Source organism: Babylonia areolata, chromosome 26, assembly GCF_041734735.1.
Source record: "Babylonia areolata isolate BAREFJ2019XMU chromosome 26, ASM4173473v1, whole genome shotgun sequence".
NCBI classification, from domain to species: Eukaryota; Metazoa; Mollusca; class Gastropoda; order Neogastropoda; family Buccinidae; genus Babylonia; species Babylonia areolata.
The window spans coordinates 33162120-33178887 of record NC_134901.1 but is presented as its reverse complement, the minus strand read 5'-3'; the positions used below and the strand labels follow the sequence as shown (position 1 = coordinate 33178887).

General features: G+C 43.7%; 1 protein-coding gene across 2 annotated transcripts in view; it reads left to right on the top strand.

Annotated features, from left to right (window-relative positions):
- Nucleotides 1-15331, top strand: part of LOC143300448 (RNA-binding protein NOB1-like) — a 46459-nt gene extending 31128 nt beyond the window's left edge. For both annotated transcript variants that reach the window (XM_076614128.1, XM_076614127.1), the window contains 3 exons: nucleotides 1159-1256; nucleotides 1722-1860; nucleotides 14671-15331. In XM_076614128.1, coding sequence (XP_076470243.1) covers nucleotides 1159-1256; nucleotides 1722-1860; nucleotides 14671-14943 — 510 coding nt within the window. In that variant the 3' untranslated portion in view covers nucleotides 14944-15331. The remainder of the gene's footprint in view (nucleotides 1-1158; nucleotides 1257-1721; nucleotides 1861-14670) is intronic.
- Nucleotides 15332-16768: the final 1437 nt, after the last annotated feature.

The window sequence follows — 16768 nt, the reverse complement described above, 5'->3', positions numbered from 1 at the left end:
AAGATGATGAGGATAGGCACCTGCCCTGTTCGGTGTCTCAAATATTATTGGGATAGGTCTCGCCATAGGCGTTCTTCTCAGAGGTGTCTGCTCATCTCCCTCAATGAGAATTACAAGAAAGACATCGCTGCAGGCACCATTTCCCGCCAGGTTTCCCAAGTCATTCGTAGAGCCTACTCTCATGCACACAGGGATATCAGCTGTCTTCATCCCAGAGCGCACGAAGTGCGGGCCATAGCTACTTCGGCTGCTTTCCAGCACTCAGTGCCAACGCAGCATGTCTTGGAGGCAGCCTTCTGGCAGTCTGAGAATCCCTTCATCAACTTCTACCTCAGGAATTTCCGTATGACCAGGGCTGACGGTTCCAAGGGGATTTCCTTTGTCGCGGCTAACACTGCCGTCTCAGTTACAAGGGCTCCCCATATGAACCAGTAGGCGTTGCCCTCCTCCATTTGCTTTAAATTCTGCATCAGTTTGACATGGTACAGTATATGACACCAAAAGGAGGAGTTTGTATTATAATCCATGTTTGGTGTTACATATACTTACCATGTCAAACTCGAATGCCCGCCCGTCTGTCCCCGCGTCTCCGCCGTGGTTCTCATGGGGCATTTTTGTTCATGGCCACGGAATGATTAAGCGCTTATAGTTTTTAGAGGCGTTTGATTGGCTGAGAGCGGGTGGGCCCGTCTTTTCACTGTTAGCCGCGCGAAATTTGGCCAAGCAGAGCAAACCAATAGGCCTAGTTTGCATCAGTTTGACATGGTAAGTATATGTAACACCAAACATGGAGTATAATACAAACTCCTCCTTTTACAATGGAATTATAATAACTTTATTATCTTTTTTGTAAAGTACAATGTATGAGCAATCATCATGCAAAATTTCAAGGAGATATCTTTGTATTTGAGGAGGAATTGCTCTCTTTTCTTTCTTTCTTAAAATATATAATTGGCAATAGTTTGATAGCAAAATGATGATAAGCAGTGTTGCACTATAGGTAGCTGTTTTTTTATGACAGTTTTGAGTTCTAAATTTCTTAGGTTTATTTTTATCTTAAAAACTTTTCTTTTTTTCTAAGGATGATGCATGATACATTCATTTTATGAATGATGAACCATTGAACGATTGGATATTCCTCTGTGTATGTGTGTGCAGAACGTTCTGATTCAGATGGGTCTGAATGTAGTGTCTGTGGATGGAATGCTGATCAAGCAGGCCAGGAGTTACGTGTTGCGCTGCTTTGCCTGCATGAAGTAAGTATATGTGTCCATCATCTCAGTCCAGGGCACACTTCACAAGTGCTTCTTGTTACATATTTTGTAGAAACCAGTGAAAATCTGTTTGTTTTTTCTAAGCTACTTAACTAATATACATAGAGAGGTTTACACACATATCTAGATATGTTTAAAAAATGTTTATGTCCTCAAGACAATGTCTGTTTTAAATTGGATTATGGGCATGCAATTGTGATCCATTTTGTTCACAATTCTACTTTGTTATATATAAAATACAGTAAAGAATGCATGTATGTGTGCAGTCCATCTTCTCTAGCGGGTCTTTGTGTTTTATGCAGTACTACTCTACTTTGTTATATATGAAAAACAGTAAAGAATGCATGTATGTGTGCAGTCCATCTTCTCTGGCAGGTCTTTGTGTTTTATGCAGTTCAGCAATGATATCCATGCATGTATGAACTATGATTGATCGGTGATGGCCAGGATCACCTACAACATGATGAAGGTGTTCTGCCCCAACTGTGGGAACAAGACCCTAAAGAGAGTGGCCATGACCAGGGACGGGGAGGGAAAAGTTCGCTACTTCTTCTCCAGGAGACCACTCAACATCAGGGGGATGAAGGTATCGATTTTGTGAGATAATCATTTTGTGGAGGGTTTATTGGATGTTGACTTTCTGCACATTGCTGTAGACTATGATCAGTGTTATGTCAACCTGGAGCTAAAACAGTAAAATAATAAATATATGAATAGAATAATTGTAGTAATATTGATTATAAACAGAGAAATCGATTGGTTAAAAAAAAAAAAAAAATTTTTAAATTAAGGAACAAAAGAGAGTTTTGAGGTAGACTGTCTATAGTTACATGGGTGCAACTCGTCCGTCTAGGCACGGAAGTCCGTTTTTAGATATACATAAAAAGGGAGTTTCTGTTTTCTGGAGAGAGAAAAAAAAGCTGATGGGCTGTTCTGTGATCATTTGCGGATATCCTGTTGAAAATTAAAACAGAAGTGCTCTTTTGAAAGTGTTGTTTCTAGACCCCATATATAGTGAAGAGGCTTTGAGATGAGAGTGACTTGTCTGAGCGCCAAAATCGAGGTTACAGGTTTCAGTTAGACCGAAGTCAAGCCCACATTTGTCAAGATGCCAATCACTGAGAAAAGCAAATTACACACACACATGTGTGCACACACATATGCACACACATGGTAGCGCATGAACTCACGGACACACACGTGTGCATGTACGCAGGCATACACACGCGCACGCGCAAATGTGTGCACATGCACACATAAGCGCCAGTGCTCGCAATCTCCATCCCTGTCAAAACCCCAGGGCCTGAGTACATGTGCTTTGTAATCCGAACTTGACATTAACGGTTGCCCGACTGCCTGGGGGGAAAGTAGATCATTGTGTCGGGCAAGTACTGTCCTCACTGAACTTGGCAGACTGGGCAAGTTATATTTTTCAAGACTTACATGTTGTGTTTTCAAAAATATCCATCACACACCTGATACTGATCATCAGACTCTCTTCATCTAGCAGAGGATGTTTTGAGTCTGACAATTGATCACTGGAGAAACAGAGATCTATATCATGCAGCTCTAAAAGGTGATTTGCCATTGGTTGCTATTTTTAAAGAACCAATGGTAAAAAAAATAATAATGAATGAAAAAAATTAAAAAATTGAAAAAAATAAAATAAAAAGAACCAATGGTAATTTTTCTCACAGCATAGTTTGTCTTCTGCCCATCACATCACATGACTCAAATTCACAATGCAACGGACCAGTGTCATTCCACTTAAAAGTTTTTTTTGTTTTTTTTTGTTTTGTTTTTTTAAGTTTCCATGAGACAATCAATCTCTGTAGATGAAGAGACAAAACTGATGCCACAGACAGCAGAAGACACGAAGAGGAGAGAGAACGCAGTTTTCAGCTGAGACGGCTGAAAGAATTTCAGTGGCTGACAGTCAACTGTGAAAACGTGCCAAAGGCAGTGTTTCTAAAGTGAGAAAGAAAACTTGTTTTCAGATAACCTATCAACCACCTCCCTCCATCTTTCTCTGTTTTCTGCTTCCCGAAGGGCCTTGCTTAGCCTCAGACCTGTCCATTTTGGGATGTTGTCTTCCCATCTCTTTTTCTGTCTGCCTCTCCTCCTCCCTCCTTGTACAATGCCTGGCGGGATCGTCTTTGCAAGTCCTGTTGATCTTGTGATGTGCCCATACCATGTCAATTTGTGTGGTGTGAAGATCTTCATAGGGTCCTATGGCTTGCTTGATTCTGTTCCTCACTTCCTCATTGGTTATGTGATCTCTGTACGTGATGCCCAAGAGTCTACGAAAGCATCTTATTTCTGTAGCCTGTATCCTCTATTCTAACTGTTATGAGGGACCACGTTTCACATGCATACAGAAAGATCGAGATGACCAAGGATCGCATCAGTCTGATCTTGGAGCTGAGTGCAGTGTTCTTGTCATTCCATATGGTCTTCAGCTCAGTCAGGGCCCCAGTTGTTTGGGCGATCCTGGACAGAATTCCTTGCTTTTATCCTTCATCAGTCACAATTGACCCTAAGTACTTGAAGCTCTGCACGGTCTCTAGTTTCTAGCCATTAATTCTTATGTCTGAGCTGATACCCTTGGTGTTGTTGGTCATCAGCTTGGTCTTCTCTGCACTGATCTCCATGCCATATGCCTTTGATGCCTTGTCCAAGCATTCCACTAACCTAACAAGCTCCTCTTCTTTTCCTGCAAGAGCATCAGTGTCATTTGCAAAAGGCAAGTTTGTGATTGTTCTGCCTCCAGCTCTCAGTCAAGATTCTCTCAAGGAAGATGTTAAAGAGAGTGGGAAAGAGCAGCCAGCCTTGTCTGACTCCAACTCTTCTCTTGAACCATTCTCCTATTTTGCCGTTATAGCACATTGCGCTGGTGGCTTTGTTGTAGAGGCTCTATATGACCTTGATTAAGTTGGTGTTGGTGTTATACAACTTCATCGTGCACCAGAGGGCGTTGAGTTTAGTTTGCAACAACCAATAATGCAACTGTCTGTTGATAAACGGCAATTTGACAGTTTTGCCAGAAATGAAAGAATCTGTGAAAAATGTCCCACAAATGACACAATTGATGAGTTTGTTTTGTTAGCTAATGAGTTTCATTATTTGTTTTGTTGTCCTTTTTTCTACATCACACAAAAATGTTTGTCTATAGAACCCGCCCAAAACTCCATAAAATTCTTCAAATTGTTTTCTGAAAAAAAAAAAAAAAAAGAGTTCTGTTAAAATTGAATCTTTTGTCTCTTCCAGAGTTCCATAGATACTTCTTTTTGATAGAATCTTGTCTATTGACAAGGCTGGCGTTGGTTTTGCAGTAAAAACCGCACTTGTCAGCAGGCTAGCTGGAATCCCAAAGGGAGTCAGCGATAGGCTTATGACCATGAAACTCCCACTGGCATCTGGCCAGAAGCACCTCACCATTGTCAGTGCCTACGCCCCAACCATAACCAACCCAGATGAAGTGAAGGCGAAGTTCTACGAGGACTTTCACTCTGTCATTGCTGCTATCCCGAAAGCAGACAAGCTCATCATTCTTGGGGACTTCATTGTTAGAGTTGGCTCTGACTACATCTCCTGGGATGGAGTGGTTGGAAAGCACAGTGTGGGCCACTGCAACCCAAATGGATTGCTTTTGCTTCAGACCTGTGCAGAGCACGAACTGCTGATAACCAACAGTTTTCTGCCTCCCTACCCGTAACAGGACGTCATGGATGCACCCTCGCTCAAAGCATTGGCATCTCATTGATTACGTCATCGTCAGGAAAAGGGATAGGCAAGATGTACGTGTGACAAAGACCATGTGCGGCGCCAAGTGTTGGACAGACCATCGCCTTGTAGTCTCAAAACTAAATATTCGAATCCAACCCAAGAGACACCCCCAAGGCCAGAAGGCTCCAAAACGGCTCAACATCGCTAAGCTGAAAAACATCACCATCAAACAGACCTTTGTGGAGCTGCTGGAAGATCGTCTGGAATCCGCCTCTCTGGACAACCAGAATGTGGAGTCTGACTGGAGGACCCTGGGCGAGCTGATCTGTAGTACAGCTTCAGAGACCCTGGGACTCATGACCAGAAAGCACAAAGACTGGTTTGATGAAAACTGTGATGAAATCAAGCAGCTTCTGGATGAGAAACGTCGTCTGCATCAAGCCTACCTGAGCAACCCAAAGTCCACATCAAAAAAAGTTACGTCAGATGCAGGATAAGTGGCTGAGTGACAAAGCTGATAAGATCCAGGAATATGCTGACAGGCACGATATGAAGAGGTTCTGTGATGCCTTAAAAGAAGTCTACGGCCCCACATCCTCAGGATCATCCCCCCTCCTCAGTGCAGATGGGAATACCTTGATCACCGAGAAGGAGAAAATTCTCGAACGCTGGGCTGAGCACTTCGACAAGGTCTTAAATCGCCCTTCCCCCATAAATGATGAAGCCATAGACCTTCTCCCACAAGTCCCCATCAGTGAAGCACTGGACGATCCACCAACACCCAGACCCAGAAAGCAATCCGTCTGCTATCCAGTGGCAAAGTGCCTGGCTCAGACTCCATACCAGCAGAGGTCTACAAGGATGGAGGCACTGTGCTGACTGAGAAGCTCCATCAGCTGTACTTACTCATGTGGAAAGAAGAGACGCTCCCCCAGGATTTCAAAGATGCCGCTATTATTCAGTTGTACAAGCGAAAGGGGAACCAGCAAGCCTGTGATAACCATCGGGGCATTTCCTTGCTCTCCATCACAGGCAAGATACTTGCCACGATCCTACTAAACCGTTTCACAGCACACCTTGACCAAGGTCATTTGCCTGAGAGCCAGTGTGGATTCCAGAAAGAGTGCGGAACCATCAACATGGTGTTTGCTGCACAGCTGCAAGAGAAATGTCAGGAGCAAAATGCTGATCTGTTCTCCACCTATGTCAGCCTCACCAAGGCTTTCGACACGGTGAGTAGAGAGGGTCTGTGGAAGATCATGGCCAAGTATGGATGCCCTCGAAAATTTTTTTCCTTGGTCAGCCAATTCCATGAAGGCATGCAGGCTCGAGTCCAGGACAGTGGCGAAACATCTGCTCCTTTTCCAGTCACAAATGGTGTCAAACAAGGCTGCGTCCTGGCTCCAACACTGTTCAGCCTCATGTTTTCTGCAATGCTTACTGATGCCTTCAGAGATGGCGATGTTGAAATCAGCCTAAAGTACCGAACAGATGGCAAGCTGTTTAACCTCAGAAGGCTTCAAGCAAAAACCAAGGTCATGACAGACATCATCAGAGACTTTTTGTTTGCTGATGATTGTGCCCTCAACGCTGGATCTGAAGTTGACATGCAACTCAGCATCGACAAGTTTGCCACTGCCAGCAGGAACTTCGGCCTTACCATCAGCACGAAGAAAACTGAAGTTCTCCATCAGCCAGCCCCAGGGAAACCCAACGTTGAGCCCAACATCACAGTCAACAGTCAGAGACTCAGTGCAGTGCAGCAGTTCACATACCTTGGCAGCACACTGTCACGAAATGCGACCATCAACAGTGAAGTGAACGTTAGGATTGCAAGAACAAGCGCAACCTTTGGTAGACTCTATGCAAATGTCTGGAACAGAAGAGGCATTGGTCTCAAGACCAAGCTAAAGGTCTACAGAGCAGTAGTTCTCCCCACACTACTGTACGCCTGCGAAACTTAGACAGTGTACCAACGACACGCCAAGAAGCTGAGCCACTTCCACACAACATGCCTCAGGAAGCTACTGAACATCAAGTGGCAAGACAGGACCCCAGACACGGAGGTGCTTGCAAAAGCCACCCTTCCCAGCATCTCCACCATCCTGATGCAGTCCCAGCTTCGCTGGGCTGGATATGTGGCGCGCATGCCAGACCATCGGCTGCCCAAAAGGCTCTTCTATGGCGAGCTGCAACAAGGGAAGAGATCACACAGAGGCCAGAAGAAGCGCTTCAGAGATACTCTGAAAGTCTCTCTGAAAGCGTTTGACATCAACCCTCTGACTCCTGGGAGGAATCTGCAGTGGACTGTGACAAATGGCACACTGCTGTGCACAAAGGCACCAAGTTGTGTGAGGCCAACAGGACTGCTGCAGCTGTTCAGAAGAGGCAGGCCAGAAAGTTAAGGGCAAGCAAGCTCCCTGACAATGACATACTCTTTGTCTTTGTCTGCCCCAACTGTCAGCGAACATTGCGTGCACAGATTGGACTATTCAGCCATCTGCGCATTCACAGATAGACTCATGAGCATCCCGCCGCCCCCAGGCCCCCCAGCCAGCCCCCAGCTGGATGACAACAATGGTCATCATCGATCTCGATGGACACACACCACCACCACCACCACCACCACATATTTCTTTTTGATAGAACCTGGTCTATTGACAGGGGGAAAATAGTCAAGTATGATGGAAAATTTACATGTTCTAATAGTATTTTCTGTCTGTCTGTCGATTCTCTGGCGTTCTTGTTTTTTGTCAAATTTTGTCTTGAACCAGGTCACATAATTATATGGTTCGATTGGGAAATCGGGCTAAAATTAAGGCGCAATCGATTCGCGGACACTCTAGGCCCTCTATTTCTGGCCCTCTCAACAACGACAACCCACCGCCTCCTCCACTTCTTTGCTTCCTCTGGTCGACTCCAGACCTCCACCACTTCCTGCACCCTCTCCGGTGACTTCTAGGGGTACATTACCCCATACTCAGGTCAGTGGTGCCATTGATGCTTTCCTTTTTCAATTCGCGAACGAACTCGACGCGATCCGCGTTTCTCGGCCCTGCCAGTCGGCAGGACACCCGAGTCGATCTCCTCTATCACTTTTCCCATGTCAACAATGGAATGTGCCATAACCCCTTTGGGAAAACGCCACCATACACTGGCTTTGGATCCGCACGCTAGACTGGGCCCTATGTGCGATGCGTCCGTGGCGGCGGCTGTGACATTGGCTCACGTGCCCCCCATGCAGCATGCCTATTCCGTCTCGGATCCTATGGCGACCGAGGCGCTTAGGGACTCCCTCCCCAGGAGTAAGGAGGAAGGTGGACCACTAGGGGACACGCTTGCCCATGTGTGTGCACCCTCCCCTTGTCCGATTTTCCGATCCAAGGGAGACAGCTCCTGCTTCAGCACCCTTGCCGGTGACCACCGCAGTTACTTCCCTTTACCAGCACGGGCCCTCGCCAACTTGGTGGGTGCGTGCACGGTCCCTTCAAGCTTTGCGGTGATGACCCCATCTGCTGCACTGCCGGTTGCTGCTGTTTCCCATCCACAAATGGCGTCTCAGCAAGCTGCTCAACCAAACAACCAGCAATCCATTGTGAACTTACTGCAGCAATTATGCACTGGTGCCACACCTAGCGCCTGCTCCACCCCTTGCCCACAGAGCAGATGCGTGCACAGCCCATTGAACTTCGGCAGTGCCGGTTTTTTCTGCCCCACTGCATATCTCCACTGTTGCCCACATCGGAATGCCTCTTGATAACTCGATCCTGCCACTCAGCAGTGCTCGGGCCGATCTTGTCTATCCCTTTATCCATCAACACACAACAGTTGAACGTCGGTCCTCTCGCAGGAACTATTTGCGCGATTGGACCGCCGTTCACCTACAGGGGGATGCACATCCCACGGCAAGCCGACGGACTTGCCACCCCCTCCTCCACGACGCCCATAACTCTGGTTACGGCGCCATCATACCACATGTCCCGACCGTCTCGCATCCGATGGCGACCGATTCGTGTAGGGATGCCCACGGCACTAAGGGACATTATAATTATTCCCCTTGTGGCCGCATTCACCTGTATCGGTTACGGAGGCATCGAACCACGGACTCTCACACGCAGCATGACACTCCTCCCTCTACAGCGAGGAAACGTCACACCAGGGGATATGTGCTCTAAAGACACCATCCTTTTCGCCGAATATCGGCGCCAAGGGAGGCAACTCCGCATTTGTAACCGACACCGCACGTCACTCCTGCTCCCCATGCTGTCCACCAACGATGTTTCTTCGATTTCTCATTGGTTCCTGATGCCCATTCATGCACTTTACACAACTTTGCACAGAACTGCACCTTTCTTGCTGTTTCTCAGGCTATTGGCGACTGAACTTTTGGGTTCTTCATCCCCCCACACAGGCACACAGCCCTCTGCAGGCAACCAGTCCTATTACCATTCTCTTCTTCTTATACACAATAACAGGAAATAAATCACAATATTTCCCCTTCTATCCTTTTGATTTATTATCACAATCAACAATCACAATATATATATATATATATATATATATATATATATATACATACATACACACACACATACGCACACACATACGCACACACCAAAAAAAAAAAAATATATATATATATATATATATATATATATATATACACACACACACATATACATATATATCTATGAGATATCTTGCTACATTTATACACATTTCTGCTTTCACTTATAGATGTATACTTATCCCTCGGTATACACATGTGTGTGCGCTTATGTGATAGGTTCAGACGACTTTCATATTAACATGTACAATTATATTTCTATCTCTATTCATTGACATCTATTCATTGAGATTCCCTACACAGCAATATAGGCTGTAGGCACACTTGCATTTGCGGCCTTCTGTTCACAATGCCCAGAACTCTCTGCGTCTACGTACTGGCACTTTATTCATATGTGTATGTACATCTCATTTATAGGTGCATACATAGATTCCTTTCCATTACTGATTCTGCACACTTACCCATTTACTTGGGTATATCTGTGCACACTACACATATGCTTATACAGCCGCTTATTTCTTGTGTCTTGATCTTTTGTCATTGGCATATTTCTGACATCATCACTTGAGTTGATGGAAGTTTATAATCCCTTTGCACATATATGTATTCATTTTCATAAATTCATCCCTACCTTGCTTTCGGAGGATGACTGCACTCACAGACAAAACTGCCTCATTCACTCCTGAATGTATGCTCCTTCACATTTTAGTAGTGGCTGGTCCTTAGGGACCCACACACACCCCCTTCCCACCCACAGGGCTAAAAATGCCCTCTCTTGGTGCAAGGAGGAACAAAGCAACCCAACTCATTTGCCCGCAACAATCACCCATAGGGCTGGAGATGCCCTAACTTGGCACAAGGAGGGATGAGGCAGTCCAACTTAGAGGTGCCACTCTGGACACATATGCCCTTCATTCCTTCCAAGTTTGTAAGGCATCCCTTCTTCCCCCCCTTGCCTACAACAACCCTTGGTTTGCACCACTGTGGTTGTGATAACAGCTCCACACGGGCCCTACATCCTAGCCAGCCTTCTCATGAAGGATGTACCTTTCTGCCCACTCATACCAGCACAGCAGATGCTGCATTCAAGCACATCAGTTCGCCCCATCACCTTGCTTAAACAGAGATCCAGCATCGACATCTCAAACAATTGGCGTTTGAAAGCACTTTCTGCTCTTGGTCTTCCCTGCCTGATCCTTTCAGCCTCAACACACAACCACTGCTGTGGTTACAGATGGACATTCCTTCTCAAGCACTGTCTTTCCAATGAGACACTTCCAGGGGTTTCTAGCCCAGGCAGGCTATCCCATCATGGAGCCCCAGCCTTCAGTCAAGGGCCTGTCAGAGGATGACTTTGTTGTCACTTTGGAAGCAAGCACCATGTCTTTCTGACACACGGTTGCACCACAAGACCCCGTCAACTCCTTCCAGCTTCCTTACATTTCAACATAACCTGCATGGTGGACACCTTCATCCCTCAAGCACACAGCAGCTGTTTCCTGATTTACCCATGCTGATTGGTGTCCTCCTAGGACCAATATATGATAATCAGTCGTGTACAACAGTCACCATGAGAACAGCAGAGGAGGCAACTGCTGTCCCGACTATTCGGGCTAGAATTCGATTATACAATTTATAGTAGAGAGTGTTTTGCCCAAGTTGCATCCCCGGTCCCTCAATCAAGAGGGCCTTAGGACTCATCATTGGGACGGATTCCAAAGGCTAGTTAGTCCCAAGGCTACAGCACTAAGTCCCAGTGCAATTTGACTTCTAGTCTGAGAGACATAGTCCTTCATGAAAGACTAAGCTGCAAATGATTTCCCTTTGCAAATAAGAAACCACTGATAATACAGCTCTCACTTTGCATTTGGCCATACTGAAAACGTATGTCAGATCAGTGATTTGATGTAAATGGCCAGTACAACACATCTAGAGCCACTTTCCTCCCTGCCCCCGCCCCGCTCCATCCCAGACTTAGTGCGCACCACACACAGCCAGAGGCTTGTCATGGATCTGGTCCCCTTTCTCACTAAAGAACCTTCAGCAAAAATTTTCCCCTTGGAAACCTTCTTCCATTAGGAATTCCACCACAGAATGAGACTCCGGGACCTGCGGGCACATGAAGTGCACTCCCACAGCCTGATCCAACCCAGCCATTGACTGCCGACAATTTTCTGCAGGTTGCTCCAACATGCCACACTCAGATAGAGAAGCCACCAAGCCTTCCGTATTCCCCTTCGTGATGGTACCTACCTGGGCAATTACACAGCCTTGCACCAGAGACACCAGGGACCTCAAGTCTCTTGTTGCCAAATGTCTGCCATTCTATGCATAGGCAACATACCAGTGCTGTCATTTTTTGGCAACGACAAAAAAGTGGCGGGGGGAGCGCCCATCGCCTGTCAGCTTGCATGGAGGAGCTCTACAGATCTGACTGTCACGCCTAAGGCAAGCCCAACATGGTGACCTACCTCTGTCTCGTGCCACAGTTTCCTTCAAACACATATATCACTTCCACTATTGGCCCACAACCGATGTGGAATCATCAGATCAAACCACATGTGCACCTCCTTGCATTGACGCTCAACCGCGCTCAAGTGAGACAATCCTATAGGGTACGTGTTTCCTTCCCTTCCTTTGATTCGAAGGGCTCTCATTAAAGTCTGGATTCAACACACTGACCCGATTTTCTTTGCGCTACATTTATCAGCACAGCTGTGGTCCACAGACCTCCACCACAATACAGCTGCGGACCTCTGTCTTCTTTGCCCGCACCAATATCCTTAGGTGACACAGTACACTCTACTTTCGTCAAATTCTACTTGAGGGACATCTATCGCTTTAGGGATGATGGCTCATCGACTTCAACCAGAGAGACGTCGCACGCCTGCGGGATGATAGCTCAAGAGGCATCACTTCTGTGGTAGTTGCACAACAGGCTATCACAGCACACAGACAGTAGAACAGGCGAGCCCTCCAGATAGAAAATTTCCTTTTGTATGTGTGTTGACGTTATTCAATTACTAATGAAAACTGACTTAATTTTTTGTACATGCTTGTTTGCTAGAGTTTTTGTTTGTTTCTGACTTCTTCTCTCTTTTTTTTCTTTTTTTTTTTTTTACTTATATGGTTTGTGTAAAAGATGTATGTATGTATTAATTCAATACTCCCAGGGGGCACATGAAATAAACTTATTGCCTCTTGGAAAGATGTAAAAGTATATGAATGGTATGTCAGTGTGATCTTAGTCAGCAGTACTCACAAAAACAAATTTAAAAGCAATGGATTTAAAAGAAATACGCTCAATTATATTTTGAGTATAACTTGAAGATGATTTGCAAAAAGTTATTTACAAATGAGAATTTGCAGCTCTTGTGGCCATTTTGTGTGTTGTTGCTAGTTTTCGTTGTTTTTTATTCTAATTCTTGCACCCAACCCCATGACTTGCTTTAGCTTTAACCAGTTGAGTGCCTATGATACGTCAGCTGACATCTTGCAAAAAGTTGCCATCGTCCACTGACATCCATATATTCCAATTTTTCCTTTTGAGTTTGGTTCAGTGCACTTAAACAGACTCTGAACAGTTAGTTTGATGTGTCTGGATTATAAAATATTATTTAAATGAGCATATGTCTGGCTGAAGACCCCTTTCTTTTCTATAATAGTTTGCTAACTGGACCATGTGGAACATGTGTGGAAAGGGGCTGCATCATATGCCAAAAAAAAGGTGCTGAAAACTTTGTCCATTAAAGACAGTGGATTTACACAATTTTGCAAGTTGAACTTATGATTGTGGACAGCTACAACAGTGGAGGAGGATGCTTAGGATCTCTCTTGTCAGATGATTGGTTTGAACACAAAGGTGAATGACAACAACAGTGATAAAACTGACAGCCCATTTCATGCGTATTCAGTCTGTCTATCCAATCAGACAGCAGTTGTTGTTTTTTAGCATGTGACTATGACTGACTTTATATGTGCAGTGAGTGTTGGAAGAGGGGGAGGAGAGGGAGAGGAGTGATGTAAAATGATAGGTCTAACTCTAATGCCAGCCAGAGGGTGTGGAAGTGGGCATGGCAATTGGACATCAGTGAACTGTTATTTCAGTGCATACTGCCGGAAATAGACAACCACCCTTGCTCCATGATTTTCATGAAATGCAGGGTTGATAGTGCACTGGATGTGAAACACATGCTTTTAAGTTTTAGTGGTTTTTGTCATGGAATCAGATGGTTGACTTGTTTGAAGAGGAGCCAAGCCGGATGTACAGCAGACAGTTTAATCGGCCCAGGTGCGACCTGGAGGGAGTGACTGCCATCAAAGAACTTCACCCTCTAACTTGGGAAAGCTCTTACCTGTCAAAAAGCTTGCCTGCTCAAATCTGAGAACATGATTGACTTTTTATATTGACTGTACCTATGTTTGTCATTGTTGGGACAGTTACTCACTCACATGTCTACACAAGTTGTGATTTGTTTGAATTCATCGCCTGTTTTAATTTCTTCTTCAGTTATAATCTGACAGGAATGCTATTTCCAGCTGTATTTTATTTATTTTCTTTATGGGTGTCATTCTGTGGAGATGGAAAAAGACTTCATTTTAAATGCCTGAACAGTTAGCTACAGTCAGACTAATTGGGGTAAAAGGACCCGATTCAGAATCGACATTACATTTTCCTTTACAAAAACGTTTACTTTTTTTCTGTATCTCCCATAGTTTTTGTCCCGGGCTGTTTATTTAATTTATTTCCCCTGAATCCTCAAAATTCCCTGGCAAGGAAGAGAGCGCTTGTATACAAAATTCTCTGGCACTGAACTGGTTAATACTGTTTGGCAACCAACAACATAAAAGAAAAGGTACAGTTTAGTTTTCACTTGTTTGTATACATTATGTTGTTAAATTTACATATAGCATGTTGTTAAATTTACAGAATGTTAAATTTACATATAGTATGTTGTTAAATTTACAGAATGTGTATTTCATTCAGATTTTATTGATAGTGTATGTCAGAATACAACCTTTATCTGACATTTAAGATAGGCACACTATGTATGATCTGCCAGAGGATTCAAGAAGGCATATGACTTTTTCCATTGTTTACAGTACCCTCTCCCCCAACCAAAGGGAGGCAAGCACACCAACAATCCAGTTCTGTTTGAGGACCAGCCCATCCCCCAGCAGAGGCCACGCAAGAGCAAGCAGACAGATGTCTTTGACCCAGATTATGTCGCCAGTTCATCCCCCTTTGCCATCCATGACCTGTCTAGTCGGGCAGCTACCATCGGAATTTCAGGGAAGCATGACTTTCGCAACTCAGCTTACTGGAACAAGCGCAATCCTAATGAACCCCGCAGACGACATGGTCGAAAAAAATGAAATAAAAAGTCAAGTGTACAGCTGTAAAAAAAAAATGTGTTGCTGTCTTTAAAGTTAATCATAAGTGAATATGAAGAACGCTGACAGCTGGGTTTCATGAAGTTTGGTAAGGGAAAATGCGTGGTGATGAACATTGTTGACTGAAGATGTTTCATTTGATGATCCTCAATTAACCCTTTCAGTTTCACTTCCAGAACATTTTTTTTCCAAACATTTTTTTATTCAGACAGAGGTTTACAGATAAAGTATAATATTAAACAGTGGGAAGTTATAGCAGTATACTGTTATGAATATCAATTATTCCACATCAATTTCTAGAATGATTTGTTATTTTTGCAAAACAATCACCAAGCTCTTTTTTTTTTTTTTTAATTTTTTTAAAAAACCATCACCAAAATTAAGATGATGCTCAACAGTTTTCTTGAAGGAAAATGAATGGAGAATATAATTATCATAAATTCAGTGTCGACAGGATGAGATAACTCCCAATCAGGGTAGCTTACTGGGATTTTAGAATGAAAAAAAGAAGAAGAAAATTCAAGCTTGTTTATTTTATGGGTGGAAATGGTGCTAAAATATTAGCAAATGTATCAGACACAATAAACAAATGCAATTATGTTGCTTCCCCCACTATCATGTTGTTTTAAAAATAAACACTGACGTACATCCACACACACTTTCCCATCCAAACACCCACAAACACTATCACACAATATCATAGCACAAAAGCTCACTGTAAACAATATTTTGGCTTGAACGTTTCCATAGTAAATAAAAACATCAAAATGAAGGTTTCAAGGTAAAATATTTGCTGGGTCAGTTTTTTTTTTAATACCCACTTCTAACACCACCCCACCCCCTTCCTGTTGATGTACCTTGCAGCATTTATTGATGTGAACATCAGGATAACCAGAATCACTCCAGTTGATCAACAACATCACTTTTCCTATCTATCACATTTTTGTAGTTGCTATTGTCGACGTGCAGAAAATCAAACAAAATTCTAGCCACCTCTTCTGTATCGTACGTCCTGGCAGCCATGTTGTCACATTTAACAGCTTTTCACTTTGCAATATGCATAAAAATAAAGGCATCAAAACCGAGCCAAAACATGCTGAGATATTGCTTTCAAGACTCATCAAGGCAGTTGCCATTTGCAACGAAGTGAGCATGTTCAAATGAGTGGCTGGACTGTTGATAATGCAGTTACGCCTAAACCACAGATATATTTGTATGTATCACAGACTTCACTCCTCTTGATTTCTCTATGAGATATTAAAGGTATTCTGATTCTGATACATGTGGTCGGAAGTGAAGGGCTTAAAGGATCCAGCTCAATTTCCACTGCATTTAATTTTTGTGTGTGCTTCTAATATCATGAATCCAGATGAATGAAGAAAAGTTCAGAACACAATTTTTAAGCAACAGTTTTGATGTTCTTGATAAAAAGTTACTGTATTTTAAAAGAAATAATTTTTTTAAACATCAGGAGGGCACTTGAATGAAATTACTTATTAGAAAACAAATTTGCTGACAGGAACTTTCTGAGCCACCTGTGCAAGTTTCATTCGTGTCACTGACAAGCAGTAGTTATGCAGACATAGGCTACTACATGACAGATACAATTCCATATTGTACCACTTTCTTGTCCATAAAAATGTCACAAATGTATTTTGAATGAAGGTACACGCATTCATACAAAAAATGACAACCTTCGCTGTGATGATAAATTTTGTTGAAAGAAGAAACTGACGTTTTTGATCATTGTGATCCTTACAGACTTTCTGCTTTAATCCCACAAGTCAACGTCAAAAGTGTACTTTTT